Here is a 26,057-nt window from a genome sequence, read left to right on the forward strand (position 1 = left end):
CAATATGATGAATTTAACGCAATTAAACAGACCATGTGGCACTCGGTACTATTCTATAAGATAAAAAACAACGCCTTTTACTTATCAAAAGAACCATTGCGTGCATCGAATTGTAATGTTATAAAGTTAATATAAACGCACGACCGGAAGATGGCACAATAAAAAGTCGCATTGAAAAGTTAATTATAAATTCATATATATTTTATTGAATATCTCTGTTTTAGCATAGCAAAGAGATAACACACAAATAATTCCAAAGCGACACGTACGTATCCAAACAAGTCAGGATACTAAACGTGTACAGCCACAAACATTTAAGTTGCGGTCTTCTTTGTTCGTGCAGTGATTAGAATTAAGAAAATAATGATTAATCGTCTTACAAAACTGTACCACTTAATACATAAACAATCCATATATACCTTTAAAATACTGAATTATAGCATTATTTATTAAACTGATGCACGTATAGTCAATCCTAGCGTCTCTCATTATGCGAAATGTACAATGCAATGATCCAACAAAAACTCATGTATGGTCTCTTGCGGTCTACCTGTCGGAATATACATTGCATTGTCTTTATTCCATTCATTCATTTGTTCTGCAGTGGTGTAACGGATATTGAAATGAGAAAATTAGACATGAACACTGAAATTGACAACTTTGAAATAAAAAGTAAAACCAAATGTCTCATAAATAATAATAATAATAATAATAATAATAATAATAATAATAATTTATTCTTATATGGCACATTCCATTACAAATCTCAATGCACCTTAAATTGCTTTTAATTTAAAAGCTAAACATCACAATTAAAAGAACTAAATATCTCCATTTAACAACTCTAGATATTACAAAAAAATATATATAAATAATTAAAGTGACAACGGTAAGAGATAAAATGGCAAATTAAAACTTAACTATAAAATAACTGATAAAAATAGCTGATATATAGCTTATAAAAACAAAGTTTATAACATATATATATATATATATATATATAGCTTATAAATAATCTAAAAATTTAAGCTCCAGGGTGTAAATGTATATTTTCTCTCAGAGGAAATATATCACTTACAGCAAGCTTAAGTTCATTTAGGGCTATATTGTTTGCAATATGATGTCATATATTCAAAAGGACAATATGTTTTGGTTTCACACTACCGCAAAATGGGGATATGACAAAACAAGAAAAAGTCATAATTTTGAAATGCGGCTTTTAACACACTTAAACTAACAATTGAAATTGACGTCAACCGCCCTTCTTTGTCCCTTGGCAGCCACAGAGACAAGTTCAGTGGAAGAACAACGCGCATAAATATTATGAATATTAAGTGTCTTCCCGCTTGAGTAGGTAGGAGAAGAGGATAAAAGCCAGAGTCGACACTTGGCTGTCACACTGCTTTCTAACCGTAGACGTGTCCATAGCTGAAAGGTAAGAAGAGATAGTTACACCAGGCAACTTGAGGCCTCTGACCAGAAGCTTATCATTTTCAGTGTTTCGACTGTATTTTTTTTTCTAGCAGATAAGACATCGGTGTTTTGGGATTTTAAGAGGGGGGGGTGATAAGGGTTTTTTTGCCCTCTACATAATGCATTTAGCAGTCACCTTAGCAATAGGCCATTAGCCGTGATAAAAGAGGGAACTCCTCAACAGGCACGGTTTTTAGGACTTGTTATGGCATATAAGAGCTACATAAGCTACTTGATAGACTTGCATACAGTTACATGAATCACACTGAGAAGTATAAAAAAAGAGATGATGCGATTGCGTAGTGCTAATTTTTGTCCTGTGGCTGAAAAAATGCAGCAAGTTTAATTGCAAGTGTCATTGTTTTTCTTCAGTAAGGGTAAATAATATTTCAAATAACGAATGCAGCAAGTTTTACAGTGGTACCTTTGGCAGAAGCTTTCTTTAATGTGCTTTAGAAAAGGAATGGAACATTATTTTCACTTTCAGTGAAGAAAGGAAAACATTAAAAATTTAAATGATACTCAACGTTTGCATTTCAGATCACAATGAAGATTATACTCGTGTGTCTTGCCCTGTTCGGCGCCACCTACGCTCAGCATTTATCGCGGGGTAAGTTTTGAACAGCCATTACATTTTATAATCGATGTGGACCCGATCAGTCATTGTTTGGATCTAGTTATTTAGCAACGGTGATCGGAGATACAAAATGGCCATTATATATAGACGTTATGTTTCATCCCAAACTATATATTCATTACCTACAGTATTAATGGCATTAATTATGGGTGGAGATATCTTATGAATACGACTATCCATAAATATTTCTAGATGAAGTCGAGAGAAGATGCTTGGTTGACAAACCAGACGTGTCACAAGGTGTCGCCTACGTCGCAGATCTCGATTGCGCATTTTTCTGGCAGTGCGACTTCGCCTACAACCTACTGAAAAATGTCACCCTCAAAGTATGCCCAATCGGAACCTTGTGGGCCTCCCGCGCCAGCGCAGAAACCCCGCCAGCAGTGGGCCAGGAGCGAGTGGTGTGCATCAGCTGTGAGATGCAGAACGACCCTACCTGTCAGGCCCAGCACCCCGAAGGATCGGCACAGTGCCCACTGCGTACGTATCACTTTAAACCCTGTTTTTGTATTCTTTACCAAGGTCACTGTCATTATTGTTTTCACTTTTGGCTCACTGATATTTCTGCGACGGTTCAGTGAACATTTTGTAACAAAAAATTGATTATGGTCTCTCTAGCTTTTTACAGCTGAAATGACTTTCTATATTATATTATATTATATTATATTATATTTTATTATATTATATTATATAATATTATGTTATATTATATATTTCAGCTCCACCACCTGTAAGTACCACAACGGAAGCACCACCAGCTCTTGGAGACAGTAAGTTTTTGTTATTTTATTCACCATTCATCTATAAGTCTATAGATCTTGCCTGAGGACAACCCAGCCCACTTATAAAGTCACCCCTTTTGTGGATAGTAAGTCTGTCTTTCGAAAAAAAAACTGGACTAAGAAAACATTATTTGGCCTTAACTAGTCTGAAATTTGTTATTTAAATATATTTTTTAAGGCAAACGGTTCTTTATTCTAGTTGTTTTCGAGTTTGGTCAGTTTGGCCTCAACTCGAGACTTATTTCAAAACATCTTCACTGATACTCCTCACTTAAACCGTAAGAAAAGCGTGTTCCGGGAGCGTCCAACTCATCCGGCATCTTTGTCACTCTGAGGTTTGATGTTGATGGCGTCATGTCAGTCACATCAGGAACTGGAGACCTGTCCAATACTCATGTGCATTAAACTTCGATGACGGCCTAATACAACATTGGCAGACGATTGCAGGGGCGGATCCAGAGATGTTTTCTGACAGTCTTCCATATTATATTTGTTGATCCATTCTCAATTTTTTGACCGTCTTCCGACAGAAAAAAATTATATACCCGTCAATGTAAACTTGAAAATCTGACCGTCTTCCGGAAGACCCAGAAGACGGCCTAAATCCGCCCCTGGATTGGGTTTATATTTGTAATTGATTTATTCCAGAGAGATGTATACTCATGCCCCAGAAAGCGGCGTACCAAGAAATCGTAGGGGAAGTAAGCAAGGTTTGGTACCTGAACAGAAACGAAACGGTTAGCTGTGGACATCTTCTTTTCAATTTTGAAAAATGTCACTGCGACGCGGCATGTAAGTTCTAGAAATCAGCCTTTCAACGAGTACATTAAACTAATAAATAATGGAAATTAAAGAATAGGAGCTCTACTACATTTAAAGCTTTTCTCTTCAATGACGAGGTGCGAGGACAACAACAGATTTCGACCGGTATAGATTACATGAAGTTATAAGTCATTGCATCTTCATGTACGCGCATAATACACAGTACGTAAAATCGTGTACATTATAGTTTCAAAATCGTATGTATGTAAATACAAGGAAGGCATTTCTGGTGTTGCTTGTTGAAAAGATATCCCAATTATTATTCTTTTTTAATTTTATTTATTTATTTATTTATTTTATTTATTATTATCATTATTATTTTTTTACAAATTGTATTGAATCTTGCAGGATAGCCATTTATTTTGAGAGGAAAAAAGTACTACAATTCAACTAAATCTGAGTCTCCTAGTACTTTCTAAACTTTTTTGGCTGCGTTCAAAACAAAGTTAGTCCACGGACTAACTCAACCGAGGATTAAATATGGCGCGCACTTGACAATTGCGCGCCGTCCCTGCAGGGGCAGAGCAATTAAATCTTGGCAAGTGGGTTTCGCTATATTTCACCTCTCGGACTAGTTAGTTCGCTGATCAACTTGTTCTGTTCAGGTCTTTAGTGACTTATTTTGGTGAGTACCGTACAATGCCCGCCGTGCGCTCTGTTGTTTTAATGTTCGGATGATTAAGTAATGGCTGCAACAGTACTAGTGGTGTAGCGGCTCTTATAAGATTTCAACAAAATATATTTTGTCATCCTCTCCGAGTTTTCATTTATGGTATTTCTGCTCTTATTTCAGCTGAGTTCCCTATGTATTGGTCTTTTGAGAAGAACTTGAACTCCTACGCCAACAGGGCTTTTGCCGCCAACGAACCAGTGGGCTCCGTTGGTTTGCATGGGGATGGCTGTGTGGAATTCAACGGAACAGGTAGGGACAGTCTTGCTTTTTCATTGATTTATCTCGATACAATATGTTGATCAAATTATAAAGAAACATTTTAGTTGTTTGGCAATTAACTTATTAGTTTATTATTTGTTTATTATCTTTAAATATTTCCCGACGGACATGATCGATATCGCTTCTGTTTTGTTCATAAGATTTTAAAAATCAATTGATATATGTTATGTGACCTTTAGCTGTCATTTTGATGATAACTACAGTTCGGTGTTTTGTTTCCAAGGCGGTCTACAAATCCCATACTTCAAGAACGGACGTAACAGGGAAAATTGGGTAGTTGGAGTTGTCTTCAACAGAGATGTGAGCCAAGACTCTGTCATTCTCTACAAGACTCCTTCTATCTTCATAAACGGTGATGTGATCTCTGCCTCTGCATCGGTCATGGATTACTTCGGCAACAAGACCACCCTGGAAGTCTCAGTCACCGTACGTTTCTTGGATATTTCATTTATTGATTTATGCTGATTTCAATCTTATTTTTATTTACAAGTTTTTTTTAGTTAGTTCATTTTTATCGATAAGTTACATTTGTTACGCATAAGTTTTAACGGAGCATTGAACCCTGGCAATATAACCGGTATATTTATTTATTTATTAAATCTTTAGTAACACTTGTGTGAGTGGAGATTGAACATTCTCAAATGGATGTTACCTGCATGAGTTAAACATGAACTGCGTAAATAAATAAATTGATAGATAAGTACTGTAGGCAAACGATTGTATAGAAAACCATAAAGTAGCACGCGAAGCATTATACAAGATGGGTTTGGTGTTATATTGCAGGCACCTGGGGTAGGATTCCTGGCCGTGGTTCTGAGGTTTGACGGCACCACTCTTACCCTGAGCGTATATGATGAAAGCGGAAACTTATACCAGGACTCTGTTAATGCCCCAGGAGGTATGGAGTGTTTATATGAAACTTGATACTCAGCGTTTACACACACACACACACACACACACACACACTCTGGTGTATAGTTTGTGATCGTTTTTCCGTGTAGCTGAAGTCCCCAAAACAACGTAATTGCCGACTGCAAAAGTTGATAATTGTCCCGTTTTAGGCTTTGGTATGCTCTATCAACAACCACAGCGCTAACGACATTATGGTCGTCCAATTGATAATATGTTTACTTTCATCTGAATGGTAGAAATGAGCGATGACACTGGATCATAATCTACACTAATTATAGTATGATCTCTACACTATAATAACATAATATATAGTGCAATGCCTTATTCCATGTATCCGAATCTCCCCAACTGGCACTTATAGTACAGGTGTAAGCGATTAATGTCACCTCAAAATTCAAGACCATCTTTGAGTATATGAATACATATAGTTAAAAACAAACAAAGTAATACTTAGAGGCTGTTCTATATTTATTTTACCATAAGATTACAAAGATATATATATATATATATATATATATATATATATATATATATATATATATATATATATATATATATACAGACTTGACATTTAATATGGAATATTTTTTTCGAAATAATTTTTTATCAGTTTTTTCCTATTTTGCGGACTGATAAATGAAAATAAGGATTAAAATCGTGTTTTAATAACTTTAAATTATCTATTTGATGTCATTGTGACATCAGTTCATTAATGGAATTCGCCAGAGAAACAAACAAAAACACATTGCCTATTCTATGTCATACGACTCCCATTAAAAGAGATATTTTGGATCTCCATAGTTTCCAAATTATCGTATGTAAAAGGGTAATACGCTCCACAAAAGACCCTCATGTCAGTTGCTAGTCACAGTAATGGTCGTTGTTACGCCTGGCCTCTTCGTGGCTGTTGTCAGCGCTCTCAAGCGGCAAGGCATTTCTTGAGGGTAGGTTTTTAGAGTTCAATCTGGAATAGCATTCTAGGCATCGGTCTGAAATTGTCCAATCTGGTCCAGTTTTGTTGTAGGACATGTAGGCAGTTGATTGGTGAGTAATGGTCTACCGAAATATTGTCTATGTGGTTCAAATGTGGCGATTTTGATGACCAGGGTAGTTGCTCATCCCCTTGGTTCTGTAAGTTATCTGCTATTAAAAGTGCTCTGTGTGAACCTGCAACCTCCTCGTGCAACCTAGAATTGTTCCTAAGGTGCCCCCTATCAAATGATAGTCAAGTGGTTCCGAGATTATCCCTTTATTTGATCTGGTTCAGGTTTTCGTCGATGACTACCATTGGTGTTTTGGCACCAATGTGGAATCTACTCCAAATACTGACGCTGTCAATCACCCTTGTCACTTTAGACCCGGCATATGCTTCGTCGTAGGCCTCTTCTGGATATCTGTAAACTCTGTTTTGACTAATTGGGCGTTACAGGTGAAATCTGACCTCAATAAAGAAAGCCACGCAGTTTCAGTGTTCTACCCAGAATCGTTCATGGCCCCCAATTCATTAGAGAAACAGACGACGATGTTTTGCTGTATACAGTGGGTACCTCGGAGGTCATTAGGTGTTCTTACCTGCTAAAACCAGTTTGGTGTTCGCTAAGGGCTTTGAAAAACGCATTTTAGTGGCAATTTACTCCTCGTTCTGAACGGACTAAGTGTTTTTTGTTTAGTTGCAGCAGCGTATCCCGAAAGACAGTGGGTCCTGTACCCTGTAGGTAAAATTTTGATACATTGGGGGTCACCTCTGTGTAGGTACATCAGTCTGGGCATTACTCTATAAAACTGTGGGGACCGTTCCGTTTGGCGCTATGATCTGTCTGGTGATGTCTGTCTTTTTCGCGCCATTCTGCCTTAGATTAACAAATTTGTAATGCACTTCTTGACTCATCTTACGCACTGCACAACTGGCCGCTTGCATGCAAAATTTCAAATTTTTCTATGCAGTAGTTGCTGAAATATGGATACTTTTTTGACAGAACCAAGCTTTGCCTAAGCCAAGCTTTGATCAGCCCAAAGGAACACTATCCAATTAAATCACTGCAAATTACATAGTGTAGCAGCGCAACATGCATGAAAGTCAGTTAATTGGTAGTGACACACATGACTGCATACTTTTACATTCACAAATCTTATATGAAATCGGAGTTATTTTAAAAAAGAACGTATTTTTACCTAGGTATACCTTCGAAACTGAAATATTCCATATTAAATGTCAAGTCTGTATATATATGATAGAGCCTCGTTAACAAAATTAACGTCATTTACACGTTAACAAAGTTTAGGTCATTTCAAAATAAATTTAATAATTGGTGAAATATGTCCCAAATCTCCAGCGGATGTTGACATTCAAATTCTTAACACATTATTCTGCGCGACTATCTGTAAGTTGTCCAATGCAGAGAAAAAAAATACTCTACATCTCCCATTTTACAATTTCGGCTAATTTTGAAAGAAATCAAATGTTTTGGAACTAAATCGACCACATATATTATCTTCTATCTCTATTATTATTATTATTATTATTATTATTATTATTATTATTAAAGGTTGCATTCAAAGTTTCATGCCCGTCATACCATATAATTATTATTTCAGAAGCCGCCATTCCATGGGCTATCTTTTACCCCCCACAGGAGCCTCTATTCGTCGGTCACGTACCCGCCGATGCTAACCCACCACCAGGTCTTCCAGGAAGCTATTCTGGCAAAATCTGTATGGTGAGTAGCCTATTTTACATTATAGATAAACTTGTGGACCCAGATATTTTGCCCGCTTTTGCAGGGGGAGGGGGCATATATCAAAAGCATAACAGGCAATTGTTTATTATAAAATAGCGGACGAATTTTTGTTTTGTAGGTTCATGGGTGAATTCTTCACTTGGCTGTGTCCCGATTTGTTGTTTATGCTTTGTCTGTGGTACAGGAGGAGGGGGGGCTGTGACCTCTCTGTGCCACCTACATCATAACAGATATGAGTAACCGATGTAAAGAAACCCAGAGTCCTGACTACAGAGAGCCCACCCTCCATTAGATTCATATAGGTTATCTTGATATGATTTATTGGGGCAAAATCTAGGACTGAAGTAGCCTGTCTGTAAGGGGAAGTAGACTTCCTATCATAGGGGCTCTCTGGTATATGACACCGGTTAGACGTGACAGAGAGCCCCCCCCCCCCCCCCCCCCCTCATGATAGAGCGTCCAGTGCCCAATACATATGCACAGATAAGCCTCGCCCTAGATTTTGACTCACTTATGTCAGGCTATCCCCAACCTGTTTTGTTATATGGAGTTTGGATCCTCTGTTACACGGACCATCAGATTCGTCATATCGGCCCTAACAGTAGCTAAAACAAGTTTATTTATTTATTTATTTATTTATTTATTTATTTATTTATTATGAGGGGTAGGGTATAAAATTGTTATTTTTGACCTGATATCACTGATATCCTATTTAAGGTTAACAACGTTACAGAAAAGGTGAAGGGACACGGGGCATTATGGAATTTGAACTATACAGAATACATCGGAATAGAATAAGAATTATATGCCAAGAGAAATACAGTGGCACGACTTAAACGTAATAGATTTATAGAACTTGTTTTGATTTTTAACGTTATTTTCATTGAATAGGTTCATGTTGTTGAAATTTAGGGGCAAGGGTATGTTTCAGCTCTTCTTTGACATCTATCCATCTATTTTCAGCTCTACTTCACCGACGAATTGTCTGACGATGACATAGGCGATATCCTCGGTCTCTATTCCGGACCAGGAAACTTTCTTCCATAATAATGGCCGACGCTAATCACAAAGGACCGCAAGCAGGACGAGAAGCGGAGATAATCTCATTTCGCAGAAACAAAAACACCCGAGAACATATATATATATATTTATATGTGCATTGCATCTTATATTATAGGACTCTTTAAGTTCCAATGATGATTTTTGATAATCGGATGTTGAAGTGGATTCCATAAGTTACTGTGTGATTGTTTGATGCGTTTCTTGTTGCTGGAATGATTTGATTTTACGGTTATGATGTCTTAATTTATGAACGTAATGTTCCCGTAGTTCCATAGACAATTCCTGTATTAAAGGAAAACATTAATAAACTTCAGAAGCATGTCAAAATAGTTTTTAACTTTTTTTATTAATATCCGATTGTGCGCGGGCACCCGTGTGTGAGGTGTGTGTGCGTGTGTGTGTGTGTGTGTGTGTGTGAGAGAGAGAGAGAGAGATTGAGTGTGGATTAGTGGATAAATAATACTTTGTTTGGTGGGTATCTATCGGAGATACCGTGCTAATTGTTTTTTTCCCCCGTTTCCTAAGGTTATGTAAAAGTGCAAATTCACATGCTATCATAATATCAATGTTCCATCCAACTGGTCCACTCTCGTTTCAATACCACGTTTTTTCAATAAGACATAATTTGAACATTTAATTCAAGTAAAAGAAAATGCGATTAGTTAAGCAAAATGCAAGGCCTGAATTTATATCAAATTTTCGTGATTATTTTAGCTCCCCACAAGGTACAAGACCTGTCTCCCTCCTCCCCATTTGTTGAAACTGTGTAGATATCGCACGCGGGAGCTGTTCATTTCCCATAATCTAACGAGAAGCGAAGTTTCTAATTCCTATGTGAAATAATGACGAGCTCGAGGTTACTGGATATTTATTTTTAAAAACAGACATTGTTTAACTCATTCATCGCATATGCTAAGTAAGAAAGATTGAGTATTCTGAATTTACTTTACACGGTAAATTTTAATTTACACGGTTGGAACAGTGGTTGTTATTGGAATAACTGATATCTCTCCCTCCTGCCGCATGCCGCAAATTTCGGACGGAGCATTAAATGCCGAAATATACTTACAAATTCACTGAATAGTCATTACAACTCATCCTTCACCATTAAGACATCGTCCTGATATATTTTATTTTATTTTTATAAATTCATATATCTACCAGTATGGATATTCAAAACAAATTAAATTAGTTTGGTAACTTGAGATCGTGTGGTGTCTTTCTCAATCTCTGTTTCTGAGCACAAATTAAACCGATTAAGCTGTTAACGGATAGGAAGAGTTTCCAAACTGTCACGAGAGAACAGTCTGTGATATTACCCTCCCATTAATCTCTCGAACCTTAAGTCTTGCGAACAAAAAAAAAAAAAAAAAAAAAAACACACACACACACACACACACACACACACACACACACAACAATGTGGGAGCGCAAGTTAACACTTTGAATTAAGTAACTGAATGAAATGAAATCATACCCCATTGCTATTACTTGAATGCCCAAGCCAGTGAAAAAAATCCCAAACAAATATGTACGTTTATTAACTGCTTCACGGTTCAAATGACAAATATTTCAAAGACCATAATGAAAGCTAAAGGAAACATCAAATATCCGTCTAATACTGTCTACAATTATTTATTTGATATGAAAATGTTAATTGACTATACACAAGTTATGAGTACTATATAATTGAGTAGTATCCATGCCATTGGCCAAATTATCGTTGCTGCCTCATAACAGACACTAATGATACTGAATGCTGTTTATTGACAGGTAATGTTCACACTACATATACTGCTCATAAGTTAATTATTTATATCTATAAGACAAAAAGTATTAATTCACAACGATATTGTTAGCGTGAACTTTGTATACCGTCAAAAAATCAACTGCGTTACAATGTCTCAAACAGATCAGGTTACCTGATTTCCTAGGTATAAATATTCCCTAACTACTGCATATACAAACATCAACATATTAATATTGGATTTTGATAAAGGTACAAAAATAAATAGGCTTCTCAAAATCGAAATACTAACCGTATTGAGCACTTGTTGTAGAAAGACCTGGATCGACTTTGTCAAGCTTTCCAGGCAGAACGGGACGATTAAACATAAAACAGGTTTGTGAAAGGTTTTTATACGCGTACAGTGCCACTTGTAAGGGATAATTGCAGTGAGCGGAAGTAAACACTCGTGCAATTAGACACGTGTCTTGATGCTAATTCTGTGCAAATTTGGTGAATTGGGTGGAGTTTTTTTATTTTAATGGACATATTTTTACTATGTCTATGGCAATCACTGTAGAATATCAAAATAAGCTGAGGTGTCCATATTCAAAGTGTGAGTAAATCATAAATATATTGGCATCTACACCGGTACCTCTTTCTCTGTACTGTAAGCATGTTACATGTACATACAAATTCGGAATAAATTTAACAATGTACAGCATCGTACGCGTATGATTCATAAACAAACACAAAGGAAATTGTGGGTGTGGCTACTTTTTGATAAATAGTACAATTAGTAAAGATTAATTTGAATGTTTGTTTAATATTGTCAAATGGGGAATCTCTCCTTAAAAAGAGCGGCGTGTGCTGCTGTATTTTCTTGTATAATGTACACAGTTAACAAAGGATGTCGTTGTGTACGTATATTTGACACACACACACATTCGTACACCAATGTGTCTCATCATAAATGGATGTGGTGTACGTATACAAGTGCACCTCGACCATGGTCCATACACATTTAAATTGCGGTTTTCTTTACAGGGTGGTGACGTAGATTTATTCAACTGAACAGGTAACGCTAAATATATGTGCATAACATAATACAAATGGTATCAAACAACTGAATTATATCATAATAAATTTCATTATCGGACCATCCTTTTGTCTCGCCCATATGCAATATGAAATAAAATGACATGTGGCTTATGAAATCTGCCAGTCGCAGTGCATTGTTTAAGAGGAATATTTTCATTTTATTGTATCATTAATTTGTTAGAACGTCTAGTGTAAGCTCAATTTCATTTTAGGCCATAATGTTTAAAATATGATCGCAAATAGTCAGAAGGAATTTTAACACCGCTGACCCCTGCCAAAAGGACATGCCCAAATGAAAAAGATATTCTAAAAAGCTGCATTAATTATTTTGAAATTAACAATTGAAATTGGCGTCGACCGCAATGTTTGTCTCTTGACAGCCATAGAGACACCAGACGTAATAGAATAACGCGCATTAATTACGTAAATATTAATATTCTTCTTACTTGAATAAGTCGCAGAGGAAGATAAAAGAGGTGAGACGCTCCATTAGACTATCACACTGCTTCCTGGCCGTGGACGGGTTCACAGCTGAAAGGTAAGGTGGAATAGTTAGACCAGACAACTTCAGGTCTCGACCAGAAATTAAAATTTACAGGGAAGTCCACTATGGCCTTCTTCTTTTCGTGTTTATTTTTATATATTGGTACTTTTGTATTAAAGACATAGAGAGTTGGGAGGAGGGGGAATAAGGTGTTTCTGTCCCCTACTGATAAGAATACCGGTGTCAGGGAACATGTATTTCAATACGATAAATACTACTCGTTAAAACGAGTCTGGTCTGGATTGTGTATCTTACCCGTGATGAAAAGAAATATTAAAATGATCCGATTTGATATAAGCGCGTATTCTGTACACAATTTTAATTGAATTTGGTTAAAATTACGCTTATTAAATAGATACTAAGGAATGCTGCAACAAATCTATCCATTTGGTAATCGTTTTCATTAATTTCTTTTTAGTATGAGTAAGATATATCTGTTTTAGAAAATGGACGAAATCATGGTTTCTCTTTCAGCGAAGACTGGGTGCCGTCTAAATGATAGTTTTTTGTTGCTGTTTCCAGATCACAATGAAGATTGTACTTGTGTGTCTAGCGCTGGTCTGCGCTACCTACGCTCAGCATTTATCGAGGGGTAAGAAAGCTGGCAAGAGCCGTTTTCACCTAGCGATTTGTCATTTAAATGAGCGAACCGCATTTTCATGCTACATGTTCTATGTAATAAAATTGTGCAGTTCATGAAGTAATATACAAGTAATCCATTATTATTATTATTATTATTATTATTATTATTATTTAATTTTATTTCATTTTTAGAGGAAGCAAGGAACCGATGCATTGTTGACAAACCGGACGTGTCTCAAGGTGTCGCCTACGTCGCCGACATTGACTGCGCCTTTTACTGGCAGTGCGACTTCGTCTACACCCTACTGAAAAATGTCACCCTAAAGCAATGCGCCATCGGATCGTTATGGGCCTCCATGGCGTATCCAGCACCCCCACCGGCGGGCGAAGAAGCCGTTGTTTGTGTCAGCTGCGAGCAACAGCCCGATCAGCTATGTCGTGATAAGTACCTCCCCCTCGGGAAGACTGAACAGTGCCCCGTGTGTACGTATCATATCACCTTAAACTATTTTTATACCATCTAACAAGGTCACAAGGATAATTTGTATAGTCGTTATTCGCTCACGGAGATATCTCGGCCTATTCTGTCCCATTTTTAAGGAGAGTTTTTCGCAAAAAATATAGATAAATAGATAAAATAGAAAAAATGAATAAAAAAAACGGCCTTACAACTTTGGTGTCTGGTACCGAAAACATTTAACCAATGCCAACAATTAAGGACATTTTTTGGAAAGATGATATAATTGTGATAAACAGTTGTTCAAAGGAAAATTGGTGATGCACTTTTAGCCACATTCGAGCCCCTTTTTACCTTTTGAAACATATCATTCAATTTGTTTGTTCATTATCACAATTTGTCTTGGTGGAGGTTCATCCTCTCTTGGTGAGCATAATTATTATGTTTAAGCTTTTAGTATGTTTTAACAATGTCATATTAATATATTATATTATATTATATTATATTATATTATATTATATTATATTATATTATATTTCAGATACAACGCCTCCACCAACTACAACGGAAGCACCACCACCTCTTGGATCAAGTAAGTTATTTCAATAATCAGTTCATTAAGTTATAAGTTCAGGTACATAGATAGCCATTAAGTGGGTATTTATTTTGAAAACATTTTATTTGTCTGAAGTTCCAAGTGTACAATCCTTTCATTTTAATTTGTATTGGGTGAAGATACCAGTAAACTTACAGATGTGGTCTTAACTTAACATTTATTTCAAAACATCTACACTGATAATCAAGGCTGAAAAAATATCCGGAAAACTTATATTGAAAACTTTGAGCCATTACAAGGCGTGAAAGGAATGGAAATTCTAGGATTGGAAGTCCGGGATCCCATGCGATTAGTACAGGTTAGGGTTAGTCAGAGTACTGGGATTAGTATATGGGACGAATGTCCACTGTACAAAGGTCTCCGGTTCCTAAATTTAAATTTAAATTTAAAAAGCACTAACTTAAGGATTTTCTTGTTATCATTACTATTTTATATATTTTTATTCATGTTTCACTTTTAAGAGCTCTACAAATATTAAAATTTCAGAGACATTTTGCACACACACACACACACACACACACACACACAGCATATAGGCTGTAGCACTGTCACAACCTACGTTACGAATTTTATTTTAATGTGCTATAATTCAAAAATTATTTTTAAAAAATACTTTTAAGATAACTCTAAAACCAAATTCTTACAGCTGTGGCACTGCCACAATCTATGTTTATGGGACCTTGGGGCTGGAGAATCCATACACTTAAGTAATAATGTAACAGTTTAAATGTATTTGTGATATACTTGTGTGATATCCGTAAGAAGGCTGATTATTATTTTAATTTTTGAAAATGATGTATCCTTAATTCCAGAGAAGTGTACTCTCATGCCTCAGAAATTGGCATACCAAGAAATTATAGGAGAAGAAACCAAAGTATGGTACCTGAACGCGAATGAAACGCTTGACTGTGGACATCTTATCTTTAATTTTAACATTTGTCGTTGTGACGGAAAGCGTAAGTTCTATAACTTTGTATTTCAACGAGTAATAAATCGATTAAGGATATATACAGTGTTATTATCAATATTGGAGTAAAACTACCTTTACAGATTTTTTTTATTTTAGGAGGAAAGAAAACAACAAAGGTTTGTAACTGGTATACATTTAACACTAAATATTCTAATAAAAATAGCCTTATCACTTCTGCGAACGGAGCAGGTTGTTGTTGTTGCAGTTGCATCATGAACATTGTATCTCCATTTTCACAAAATTTGATTAAATTTTGAGGATAGTCACTTCAATAAAGGGAAAGAAGTGGTCATACTTCCGTCTCTTCATTCTTGTCCTCTAATATTAAAAAAAACTTGTGTTGAGAAATTGCCTTTGAATTGCTCTGTTGTTTAGTTTAAATTTTACTCTGCGTCATTTTTATTCAGATGATTCATAGCTGAATCAGTGATTTCAAGGTATATAAAGATTGCTGAGAGGTTCCACTGAAATAATTTTGGGCATCAGCTCAGTTGCTTCCTATATGTTATGTCTACTATCATTTCAGCTGAGTTTCCAGGTCGGTGGAATTTTGATGTGAACTTGAACTCGGACAACAACAGACTTTACGCCGCCAATGAACCAGTGGGCACAGTAGGATTGTCGGTAATAGAGCCAGGATGCGCCGAGTTTAACGGATCAGGTAAAAGGATGTATTTTTAATTAATTTATTTATTTATATCTATCTAGTTATTTTTAATTATGTAATTATTAGTAACTGATTTAGCTTCTTAGTATTCAACTTACTTATTTATTTACTTTTTTATTTACTTTTTACTACTTCTAAATACTTTCTTATTGACCATAATAAATTTATTTTGTTCATAGTATTCGAAAACCTTTTAATTGATTTTCAATACAATTAATTACAACAGTTTGGTCTCTTATTTTCAAGGCGGACTTCAAATCCCATACTTTAAGAACATGCGTCCTCGGGACAGCTGGCTAACTGCAGTTGTCTTCAACAGAGAGGGGTCCCAGGATGCTGTTCTTCTTTACGGGTGCATTACCATCTCCATAAGCGGTGATGTAATCTCAGCGTCTGTTGTAATCAGGAACCCCCTAGCCCAGGAAGTTCCCTTGACAGTCACAAACGATGTGCGTTTATTCATATATCTCATTTATTGAACTGTGTTTTATATATTTAATAGTACCTCATTAGGGAGTACATGTACCAATGACAATCATTTAACTGGTAAAGAGACAGCATCCCTGGCCTGGGTGTGACTATAAAGGCCAAGGTCAGTGGTCATATCCTCAAAACAGTACAATAACTGCCTCCCTTTTTAAAGAGTAGTTTATATTTTTTATGAATCCATTGGTAGCACATCAATGCAGTAGGAGCACCCACACAAGTATCTACGCATGAATTGAACAATGAATAAATAAATGAATAGATAAATTGACAAAAGGATCTCATAGGCGAATGATTGAAGACTAATTTGAAACATATGAATTATTTAATATGAGTTTTGTATCATTGCAGGCACCAGGGGCCGGGTATGTACTGGTGATCTTGAGATGGAATGGCAAGGTCTTAACCCTCACCGTATACGCCGGAGACGCCGCATACGAGAGTTTTGTTATAGCACCAATTGGTATGCATGGTTTACCTATTGGGTTTTATCTTAGAAGTGTTATATCATGTTATTATATTACAAATCCCTCATAAAGTAAGGGATTACTATAACTATGGTATACTAAATCTAACAGATAATGACTTCACTACTAAACAATCAGCGATTTACTAAATACAACTGATATACCCGGGTATTAATTTCAAAAATGTGCATCTCTTTAATTTTACTTTACTTTCAGTTCCAGACCACGATTTCAAATGGTCTATTGTTTGTTTACCACAAGAACCTCTCTTCGTCGGTTATGTGCCGCCCACGTACAACGTACCAGGTCTCCCAGGAAGCTTTTCTGGCAATATTTGTTTGGTGAGTATATACATGTATCACATGGGACACCCTGTCCCAAAATCTCCCCCGAGAAAGATATAAAACAGCAGAAGAGGAGGGTATTATAGTGAAATGTACCAGTATGGAACATGGTTCAAGACATATTTTGTCGCGTTTTTGCTGTTCATAGTGCATTTTGCCATGGCATGCGGACAACTAAGACTGATGAGAAAAAAAGCCAAGCGCAAGAGATACTGCGGGTATGTGCTCCTTTCGTAACCTTTCTTTTATCTTTTTTTCAGCTCTACTTTACCGACAAAGTGTATGATAACGCCGAGCCTGCAAGAGTAGATGTCATGGCCGATTACTCCGGACCAGCAATCGGATATTAGGTGACGATCGATAAAGACGACAGATCCCCACCAAAGCAAGAAACGGATATATATATATATATATATATATATATATATATATATATATATATAAAGGACTCATTAGTTCCAATGATGATTTTTTGATATTCGGATGTAGAACTGGATTCCGTAAAAAAAGAAGCTTGTTTGATACGTTTCTTCTAGCTGGAGAGATTTGTTTTGCGATGATGCTGATGTGATCACATTTGAACGCCATGTTCTCGTAGTCCAATAGACATAACATCCTGCGATGTAAAGCAATTTAGAATAAACTTAGGACGCATTTCAAAATATAGTTTGTACGCTTTATGATTTCCTTTTGTGCAGTCTGTGTTTTTGAGGGAGAGAATGAGGGAGAGGGAAGAGAGAGAAAGAGAGATAAACTGTAGAAGTTGAGAGATAATTGTAAGTAAATGTAAGTGTGTGTGTGTGAGAGAGAGAGAGAGAGAGAGAGAATGGTTTCATTCGGAGGTACCTGTATACAAAACCAATTATGACGTCAGCATTTTAATGATGCTTCGATTTCCCTTAATATTACCCATTACAACTTTATTTTCAAAATATGATTAAAGCACTCTCCTGTCAAAAGACAATAGGTCGCGCCGTGCTTTATTTCGTGTAAAGTCACGTCATCCAGGAATGCGTTCTACGCACCAATGCACAGGGTTAATTACTCGTGCTTTAAGCCAGATAAAGCACTCGGCGCTGAGCTTTACGAGAAATAGAGCAGATAATTGTCTCGGCTCGCCTCGCCAATTATCTGCTCTATTTCTCGTAAAGCTCAGCGCTTCGTACTTTATCTATACCTTAATGATATCTGAACAAAACGGCAATGATCTATGACAGATAATGCAACCCACATTTATAATGATGCTGAAAACTTAATCGACTTTTTATATTCAATTTCGTCTAAAGTCAAAAGGCGAATGTAACACAACAACTGCGCATTATCTGATTTTTACCCCACACCTTGTACCTGCATGACCTGAACTGGGGCTAACACGTAAAAGTTAAAGCGCTTTTTTTTCAAACTGATAGATTTATGGATGTCACAAGTGCTGTACAGGGTATTCGGTTCAACTCAGAAATGGGGGTGGAGAGGGAAAATGCTCGCAATTTGATATACTCTATAAAAGAATCTTTTAGCAAAACAAATGAACAAGTTTATAAGCAAGTTCTTGGTCAGGTTTCGTGACAGAGGCCAGCAATTTGGTGAAAAACCATGTCTCTTCACTTGGTAGCATGAAAATTGGCACCTTTGTAGAGAACGGGATTCCGAGCAATTTCGGATTTCTAAAAATAAACAGTGTATCCACAATGTGGCCGCTACAAATACCGTTTCGAGAAGAAATTTAAACCACATAGTTTTGTAATGGCTCACGATATCATTTAATAGTCAGAAATTAAAATACCACGGTTTGAATGAAGTATCAATATGTAGTTATTTACGTGTATAAGATCAAAACGGCCCCCAAAAGAATAAATAGCAGTCCACTAATTCAAGTGTGAATATTTTTGGTTATGCTTTCATCAGCTTTCTCAGAATTTGCTGAAAACTATGCATACCTCATGTATAGCCATCTTGTGTGCATTTTGGTTTCACGCCTTTAATTCCCTGTATATAGTTTGTCCTTTCAAAGAAAAGAATTTAAAAAAAAATATCATGTCCAATTTGCCATAAATAATTTTCTTTAGCATGCTGTTTCTTTTAGCAGCCGTTTTGAAAATATGTGTGAAAACAGAATTTTCAGGGCATACTATAGCCATGTTTCATAATTATGACATTTTTGTCCATTCAAAAACTTCACCATTAAATTATCATCTAGATACCACAAGTGAGTTTTTTTTCCTGCATCTAATTATTCAATAAAGCAACTATCTTTGTGCTGATTTAAAACAATGAAAAAAACCCTCCGAAGTATAAAATATTGGCGTTTATATTTCTGTCGTTTCAATGTGTAAGCATAGGCAACTCAAAGCTTTAATTGTCAATTTAACACCTATTTTAACACTATTTTGACTTTTTTCTATATTTAACACTATTTTGAGGTGAGGTAGCAATCGATATGCGCTTGCCGTAACTTCAGCCCTGAACAAGATTTTATCATGAAAATTGGCAGAGTTGACCAGGAGTGTATATGCTACAATCCATTAATGTCATTCTGGTTTAAATGTTTTTGTTATTGAGTTATGCGTCCCTTATTACAGATTTTCATTAAACAATGACATTAGTTTGTTTTATCAACGATAAAATCTGTACTAAGACTTTAAAGAAAAATCGCTGGCAAGGTTTTGGAGTACTAAATGGTGTCATTAAGTTGGCGTTGAAATGGTGATCGTGGGTGCTCAGGTAAAAGAGAGATTTGATAAATCGATTTTTCAGTGTTTACCCCCAAATCGCAATTATGACGTGATCTGTAAGATGATATACATGTGTATGTGTAAATGTTAATTAATTTAGCCACTGAACACTGAAGATATATTTATTTTCCTAAAGAATGTATAAAAGGCAGTAGATAAGGAGTCTGGGACGAAGGGTGACCATATCCTTAAGAAATGCTTCTATAAATCAATGCGCTGCTCACAAGTTCCAAGCCCTTATTCTTTTCCAATTGCTGAAACTCTGTACACATCGTACTAGTGAGATTTTCATTTCCCATTATTACAAAAAGCGAAGGTTTGAGTTTCTGTGTGGAAAGACGCTGTGTGGAAAGAGCTTGAAGTTGTGAAAGTTATTGGACAGTTATGAAAGGGCGAACGTCGTTTAACTTAATTATTTATCCCAGCAGTGTGGGAAGGCAAAACCATGGGTTATTTAATGCAGTTTATTCTTACAGCTAGAAGAAAAAAATTAACCTATTATGTCAAAGTTGCCAACTGAGAAAATAAACACACCATTAGCTAAGCCTTTCGCGTATGGAGCAATGTGGAAGCGGCGCGCATGTTAACAGTTTGAAGAAAGTTATTAAACGAACGGCAAGCATACCTCAGGTAATTGCTGCTATTACCGCCATGCCTAAATCGGTGACAAAATCTTCCTCATCAGACCTGTAAGTAAAAACAAAAAAATCTGAACGTTCTGCAAGAACAGCTGGAGTATACCTGTAGTCTATATTGTTGTGAATTAATATCTTTTTAAAAAAAACCGAATTCGAAGTCTTAATTCTCAACCGACAAAATTCTTCGCGCAAACTTTGGATGCTATCAAACTATCATATTAAGTTGGTTTTTCAGACAGAAACTCTCCGAAACCACTACATGCACAAACATCGAAATTGAAGAATATTTTTTGACAAAGGTTCAAAAATAAATAGGTTTCTCAAAATCGAAATACTAACCGTATCGAGCACTTGCGGCATGGGTTGGGGCACATGGTGCAGATGAGATAGAATCAGCCCCCGAATGGTCTGGACTGACTCTGTCAAGGTAGAATGGGACGATAAAACATAAAACAGGTTTGTGAAAGGTTTTTATACGCGTACTGGAGTGCAGTACCAGTTGTGAGAGATAATTACAGTAAGCGGTAGTAAACATTCGTGCAATTGGACACGTGTCTTGATGCTAATTGTGTGCAAATATGATGAATTGGGTGGTTTCTTTGCAGTTTTATGGACATGTTTTTACCTCTATGGCAATCACTGTAGAATGGGCTAAGGTGTACATATTTAAAATCTGAATAAATGATAAATATATGGGCGTCTACTCCGGTGCCTCTTTCTCTGTGCCGTAAGTCATGTTAGATATGAACTGGAATAAACAGGAATACATATAACAATTTACAGACAGGATGTTATGATTCATAAAATAAACAAAGAAATCTTGGGTGTGACAGCCTTTTGATTAAGAGTACATTATAGCAATCGCGTATTTTTGCCTTAAATTGTCTAATGGATGGTCTCTCCTTAAAATGGCGACGCGTACTGCTAAGTTCTCTAGTAAAATGTATACGGTAAACAAGGGATGTAGTTGTGTATATTTGACACAGCTAAGGATGTTCTCTCCCTGTACCCGTGCTCTCTCTCTCTCTCTCTCTCTCTCTCTCTCTCTCTCAGACACACACCTGTCTTTCTCTCTCTCGCAATCAAACATGCACTTTTCTTTTCCTCCAATCTCTCTCTCTCTTTCACACACACACACACACACACACACACACACACACACACCTCTGTATTTCTCTCTCTCTCGCCCGCAAGCGTGCACCTTTGTTTTTCTCCTCTCTCTCTCTCTCTCTCTCTCTCTCTCTCTCAAACACACACACACACACACGCACACGCACACACACACACACACACACAGGCCAATGTGCCTCATATATGGATGTCGTGACAGTGTATACCTGGACATGGTCCTTGCAAATTTAAATTGCGGTCTACTTTATAGGGCGGTGACGTTAATTTACACAATAATCACCTGAACAGGCAACACTAAATACATGCACATAAAATAATACAAATGACGTCAAACAACTGAATTATAGCATTATAAATTTTATTAACGGACGAAAAACCCATCCTATTGTCTCGCCCATATGCCATATACAATGAAAATTTTATATTTGGCTTATGAATCTGCCTGTCGCATCATTTAAGAGTACTATTTATTTTAGAGCACTATTCTATTTCATTTTATTGATCATAAATTTGTATTTACGTCTAGTGTAAGCTCAATTTCATTTAAGACCATATTGTTTAAAATATGATGGCATATAGTCAGAAGGAATTTTTATTTTATTTTTTTACACCACTGACCCCTGCCAAAAGGATACGCCGAAACAATAATATATTCTAAAATACCGCATTAATTATTTTGAAATTAACAATTGTAATGTCTCTTGACAGCCATAGAGACATCATCAGTAATAGAATAACGCGCATAAATAACGTAAATATTAACATTCTTCTTACTTGAATATGTCGAGAGGAGGATAAAAGAGATGAGACGCCCCGTTAGACTATCACACTGCTTCCTGACCGTGGACGGGTTCACAGCTGAAAGGTAAGGAGCAATAGTTAGACTTGAACACTTGAGGCCTCTACCAGATATTTAAATTTACTGGGAAGTTCTCAATAGATGTTCTGTTTTAAAGATATAGAGGGTTAAGGGAAATAAAGTGTTTCTGTCCATTATTGATAAGGATATCGGTGTAAGGGGACATGTTTTTAGAAGATTGGATTGTGTTTTTACCTGTGATGAAAAAAATGTTAACATGATCTGATTTGATCTAAGCGCATATTCTGTACGCAATTAATAATGCTGATTTAAATAGAGAATGAGGAATGCTTCAAATCCAAGGTGTCCGTTTGGAAATCTTTTTTATTTATTTCTTTATAGTATGAGTACAATATTTCAGATAATATCAATGCAGCAGGTTTATTGCCTACCTATATTAAATAAAGTATTATTTGGATATTTGGGTTTTATTATTGGCGTTTCAGTTAAGTTGAAAAATAAAATTCAAATATTTTCCATACAAGCAGTCAGTTTTACAGGAAAGCAGATGGATTTTTGACAATAGATTTTATAAATTTTCTTTAGAAAATGGACGAAATCATAGTTTCACCTTCAGCGAAGACTGGGTAACATCTAAATATTTTAATTATTATTATTATTATTATTATTATTATTATTATTATTATTATTATTATTATATTGATTTTTGGTTGGTTGATTGTTTGTTTGCCTATTTGTTTTTTTTTTTTTTTTTTTTCAGATCGCAATGAAGATCGTACTTCTGTGTCTAGCGCTGGTAGGCGCCACATATGCTCAATCTCACTTAACGAGGGGTAGGTACCAGTTGGCAAAAGTCGCTTCCGCCCTGCGATCGATCATTTAAACGAGCAGACCACCTTTTCATGCTCTAAGTAATGGAATGATACAGTTAATGAAGCCATATAAAGATATTCTGTTTTTTTTTTTTAATAATTATTATTTTATTTCAATTCATTTTAGAGGAAGCAAGGAGCCGATGCCTGGTTGACAAACCGAACGTGTCACAAGGTGTCGCCTACGTCGCAGATCTCGATTGCGCATTTTACTGGCAGTGTGACTTCGCCTATACCTTACTGAAAAATGTCACCCTAAAACAGTGCGCCATCGGATCGTTATGGGCCTCCATGGCGTATCCAGCACCCCCACCGGTGGGCGAAGAAGCCGTTGTTTGTGTCAGCTGCGAGTTACAGCCCGACCCTGAATGTCGTAGGAAGTACCTCCCCCTCGGGACGTTGCCACAGTGCCCAGTGTGTATGTATCATATCAGGTTACACTATTTCATAGTACCTACCAGTGTCACAAGGAGAATTGTTTTCATTATTCGCTCACGGAGATATCTCTGCCTATTCAGTGCCATTTTTTTAGTATTTTTAGCCAAAAAAAAAAAAATAATAGATAAAAATTACAAATGAAAAAACCGGCATTAAAACTCTGGTGTTTGGTAAGGAAAACATTCAAACCACTGACAACAAAAAAGGACTTCCGTGAACTTTCTTTTTATTATTATTATTATAATTATTTTTTAAGATAAAATAATTGTGATGACTTTTTAAGATAAATAGTTTTTAAAAGAAAAAAGGATAACGCACTTTAGCTTTATTTGGGTTTCCTTATAGCTTTTGAAACATATCGTTTAATTTGATTATTATCACATTTTGTCTTGGTGGAGGTTCAAGGTGTAGTGTGTTTTATCTATATTATATTATATTATATTATATTATATTATATTATATTATATTATATTATATTATATTATATTATATTATATTATATTTCAGATACAACGCCTCCACCAACTACAACGGAAGCACCACCACCCCTTGGAGATAGTAAGTTATTTCAATTATCAGTTCATGAAGTAATAAGTTCAGGTACATATATAGTCATTAAGTGGGTATTTATATATGGGTATTTATTTGTCTGATATAGATACAAGCGCACAACTCTTTTATTCTAAGGGGTACAGCATCTTTCAGATGAAGATAAACTTACAGTTTTGGTCTTTAGATTTATTTCCAAAAATCTACGCTGATACTCAAGTGAATCAATATCCGGAAAGCTTATATTGAGAGCTTTGAAACATTGCCATGTGGGACAAGGATGGTAGTTCTAGGATTGGAAGTCCGAGGTTCCATATGATAAGTACAGAAAAGGTTTGTCGGAGTATTGGTGTTAGTATATGGGACGAATGTCACCTAGCTGGCAATGTTATGGGGAACGGACTACGGTCCCTATTGGACTACTATGCCTGTCACACCTGCGCCTTGATAACTCTAAATTTTGTCCGTGACGTCTCGTAAGAATCTAACTGAGGAACTTCTCCCCCCCCCCTTCTGTTTGATACTAATTCAATGTATTAGTGTTATGCATACCCGGTACATGGTGTCTGTAAGTATAGGCGGATTATTTTTCAATTTTTAAAAGTGATATATCCTTAATTTCAGAGAAGTGTACACTCATGCCTCAGAAATTGGCATACCAAGAAATTATAGGGGAAGAAAGCAAAGTATGGTACCTGAACGCGAATCAAACTGTTGACTGTGGACATCTTATCTTTAACTTTGACAAATGTATTTGTGACGGAAAGCGTAAGTTCTATAAATTTGTATTTCAACGAGTAATAAATTGATTAAGGATATACAGTAGTATTATCAATATTGGAGCATAACTACCTTTACAGTTTTTCATTTTAAGGGAGGGGGGACAGCAAAGAATTGGAACTGGTATTCATTTAACATTAAACACTATTCAAAATACACAAATATCAGATTGTTGTTATCGGAATTGCATCATGAACATTGTATCTCTATTTTTCACAAAATTTGATAAAATTTGAAGATATTCACCTCATTAAAAGGGAAAGAAGAAAATTTTATCTGAATTCATGTCTCCTAATATTAAAAAAATCTTATTGTGTTGCGTTGGAGAAATTGCTTTGAATCGCTTTCTTGTTTAGTTTGAATTAAACTCTGCGTCATTTGTTCGGATGATTAATAGCTGAAGAAGTGAATTGAAGGTATATAAAGATTGATGTGTGATTTCATAAAAAAATTGGTCATTTTCTCCATGTTTTCATATGTGTTATTTCTACTATCATTTCAGCTGAGTTCCCAGGTCGGTGGAATTTTGATGTGAACTTGAACTCGGACAACAACAGAATTTACGCCGCCAACGAACCAGTGGGCACAGTAGGTTTGTCGGTACTAGAGCCAGGATGCGCCGAGTTTAACGGATCAGGTAAAAAGATATCTCTATTTATTTATTTAGATATCATTTTGTTCATATAATTATTAGTGACAGGTTTAGCTCGTTACTAATCAACTAATTTATTTATTTATTTTACTACTTGAACTATATTA

At 36.0% G+C, this 26,057-nt stretch overlaps 3 protein-coding genes and 1 long non-coding RNA gene across 11 annotated transcripts in view; 3 read left to right on the forward strand and 1 right to left on the reverse strand.

Moving 5' to 3' along the window:
- Positions 1-1,315: 1,315 nt before the first annotated feature.
- On the forward strand, positions 1,316-9,705 carry LOC106167477 (uncharacterized). Its single transcript, XM_086993940.1, has 10 exons — positions 1,316-1,435; positions 2,014-2,083; positions 2,303-2,590; positions 2,830-2,880; positions 3,541-3,684; positions 4,508-4,636; positions 4,890-5,092; positions 5,450-5,564; positions 8,174-8,295; positions 9,280-9,705. Exons 2-10 carry the CDS (start codon positions 2,020-2,022, stop codon positions 9,361-9,363), a joined length of 1,200 nt encoding a protein of 399 aa, XP_086850066.1. The 5' UTR covers positions 1,316-1,435; positions 2,014-2,019; the 3' UTR covers positions 9,364-9,705.
- A 1,195-nt stretch (positions 9,706-10,900) lies between these two features.
- The window catches only part of LOC106176611 (uncharacterized), a 36,860-nt gene continuing 21,703 nt past the window's right edge, over positions 10,901-26,057 (reverse strand). For 3 of the 6 annotated variants that reach the window (XR_015330781.1, XR_001239775.2, XR_015330783.1), the window contains 4 exons: positions 22,614-22,697; positions 21,048-21,127; positions 20,696-20,757; positions 10,901-12,736 (listed from right to left, as the gene is read on the reverse strand). This is a non-coding gene — a long non-coding RNA (uncharacterized LOC106176611). Of the gene's footprint in view, positions 12,737-20,695; positions 20,758-21,047; positions 21,128-21,333; positions 21,457-22,613; positions 22,698-26,057 lie in introns of all 6 variants that reach the window. The other 3 variants (XR_001239773.2, XR_001239774.2, XR_015330782.1) reach the window with 2 other exon arrangements.
- Positions 12,630-18,011, forward strand: LOC106176609 (uncharacterized). The gene is made up of 10 exons (XM_013559075.3): positions 12,630-12,743; positions 13,272-13,341; positions 13,524-13,814; positions 14,330-14,380; positions 15,217-15,360; positions 15,901-16,035; positions 16,288-16,490; positions 16,879-16,990; positions 17,211-17,335; positions 17,599-18,011. The coding sequence occupies exons 2-10, from the start codon at positions 13,278-13,280 to the stop codon at positions 17,686-17,688; spliced, it is 1,215 nt and encodes a 404-aa protein (XP_013414529.2). The 5' UTR covers positions 12,630-12,743; positions 13,272-13,277; the 3' UTR covers positions 17,689-18,011.
- LOC106176607 (uncharacterized) overlaps positions 22,576-26,057 on the forward strand; it is a 33,183-nt gene continuing 29,701 nt past the window's right edge. For 2 of the 3 annotated variants that reach the window (XM_086993938.1, XM_086993937.1), the window contains exons 1-5: positions 22,581-22,704; positions 23,420-23,492; positions 23,659-23,949; positions 24,477-24,527; positions 25,143-25,286. In XM_086993938.1, coding sequence (XP_086850064.1) covers positions 23,426-23,492; positions 23,659-23,949; positions 24,477-24,527; positions 25,143-25,286 — 553 coding nt within the window. In that variant the 5' untranslated portion in view covers positions 22,581-22,704; positions 23,420-23,425. Of the gene's footprint in view, positions 22,705-23,419; positions 23,493-23,658; positions 23,950-24,476; positions 24,528-25,142; positions 25,287-25,800; positions 25,936-26,057 lie in introns of all 3 variants that reach the window. The other variant, XM_013559071.3, reaches the window with a different exon arrangement.

The sequence above is a fragment of the Lingula anatina genome, chromosome 8 (genome assembly GCF_051362555.1).
Source record: "Lingula anatina isolate TDL-2025a chromosome 8, LinAna3.0, whole genome shotgun sequence".
Lineage (NCBI taxonomy): Eukaryota > Metazoa > Brachiopoda > Lingulata > Lingulida > Lingulidae > Lingula > Lingula anatina.

Excerpts from the sequence above, each read along its gene's own strand:
- LOC106167477 (XM_086993940.1), top strand. The coding sequence starts at position 2,020 with ATGAAGATTATACTCGTGTGTCTTGCCCTGTTCGGCGCCACCTACGCT. Across the intron at positions 2,084-2,302 it reads CGCTCAGCATTTATCGCGGG|ATGAAGTCGAGAGAAGATGC; the intron begins GTAAGTTTTGAA and ends AAATATTTCTAG. Across the intron at positions 5,093-5,449 it reads CCCTGGAAGTCTCAGTCACC|GCACCTGGGGTAGGATTCCT; the intron begins GTACGTTTCTTG and ends GTTATATTGCAG.
- LOC106176609 (XM_013559075.3), top strand. The coding sequence starts at position 13,278 with ATGAAGATTGTACTTGTGTGTCTAGCGCTGGTCTGCGCTACCTACGCT. Across the intron at positions 16,036-16,287 it reads CGCCGAGTTTAACGGATCAG|GCGGACTTCAAATCCCATAC; the intron begins GTAAAAGGATGT and ends CTTATTTTCAAG. Across the intron at positions 16,491-16,878 it reads CCTTGACAGTCACAAACGAT|GCACCAGGGGCCGGGTATGT; the intron begins GTGCGTTTATTC and ends GTATCATTGCAG.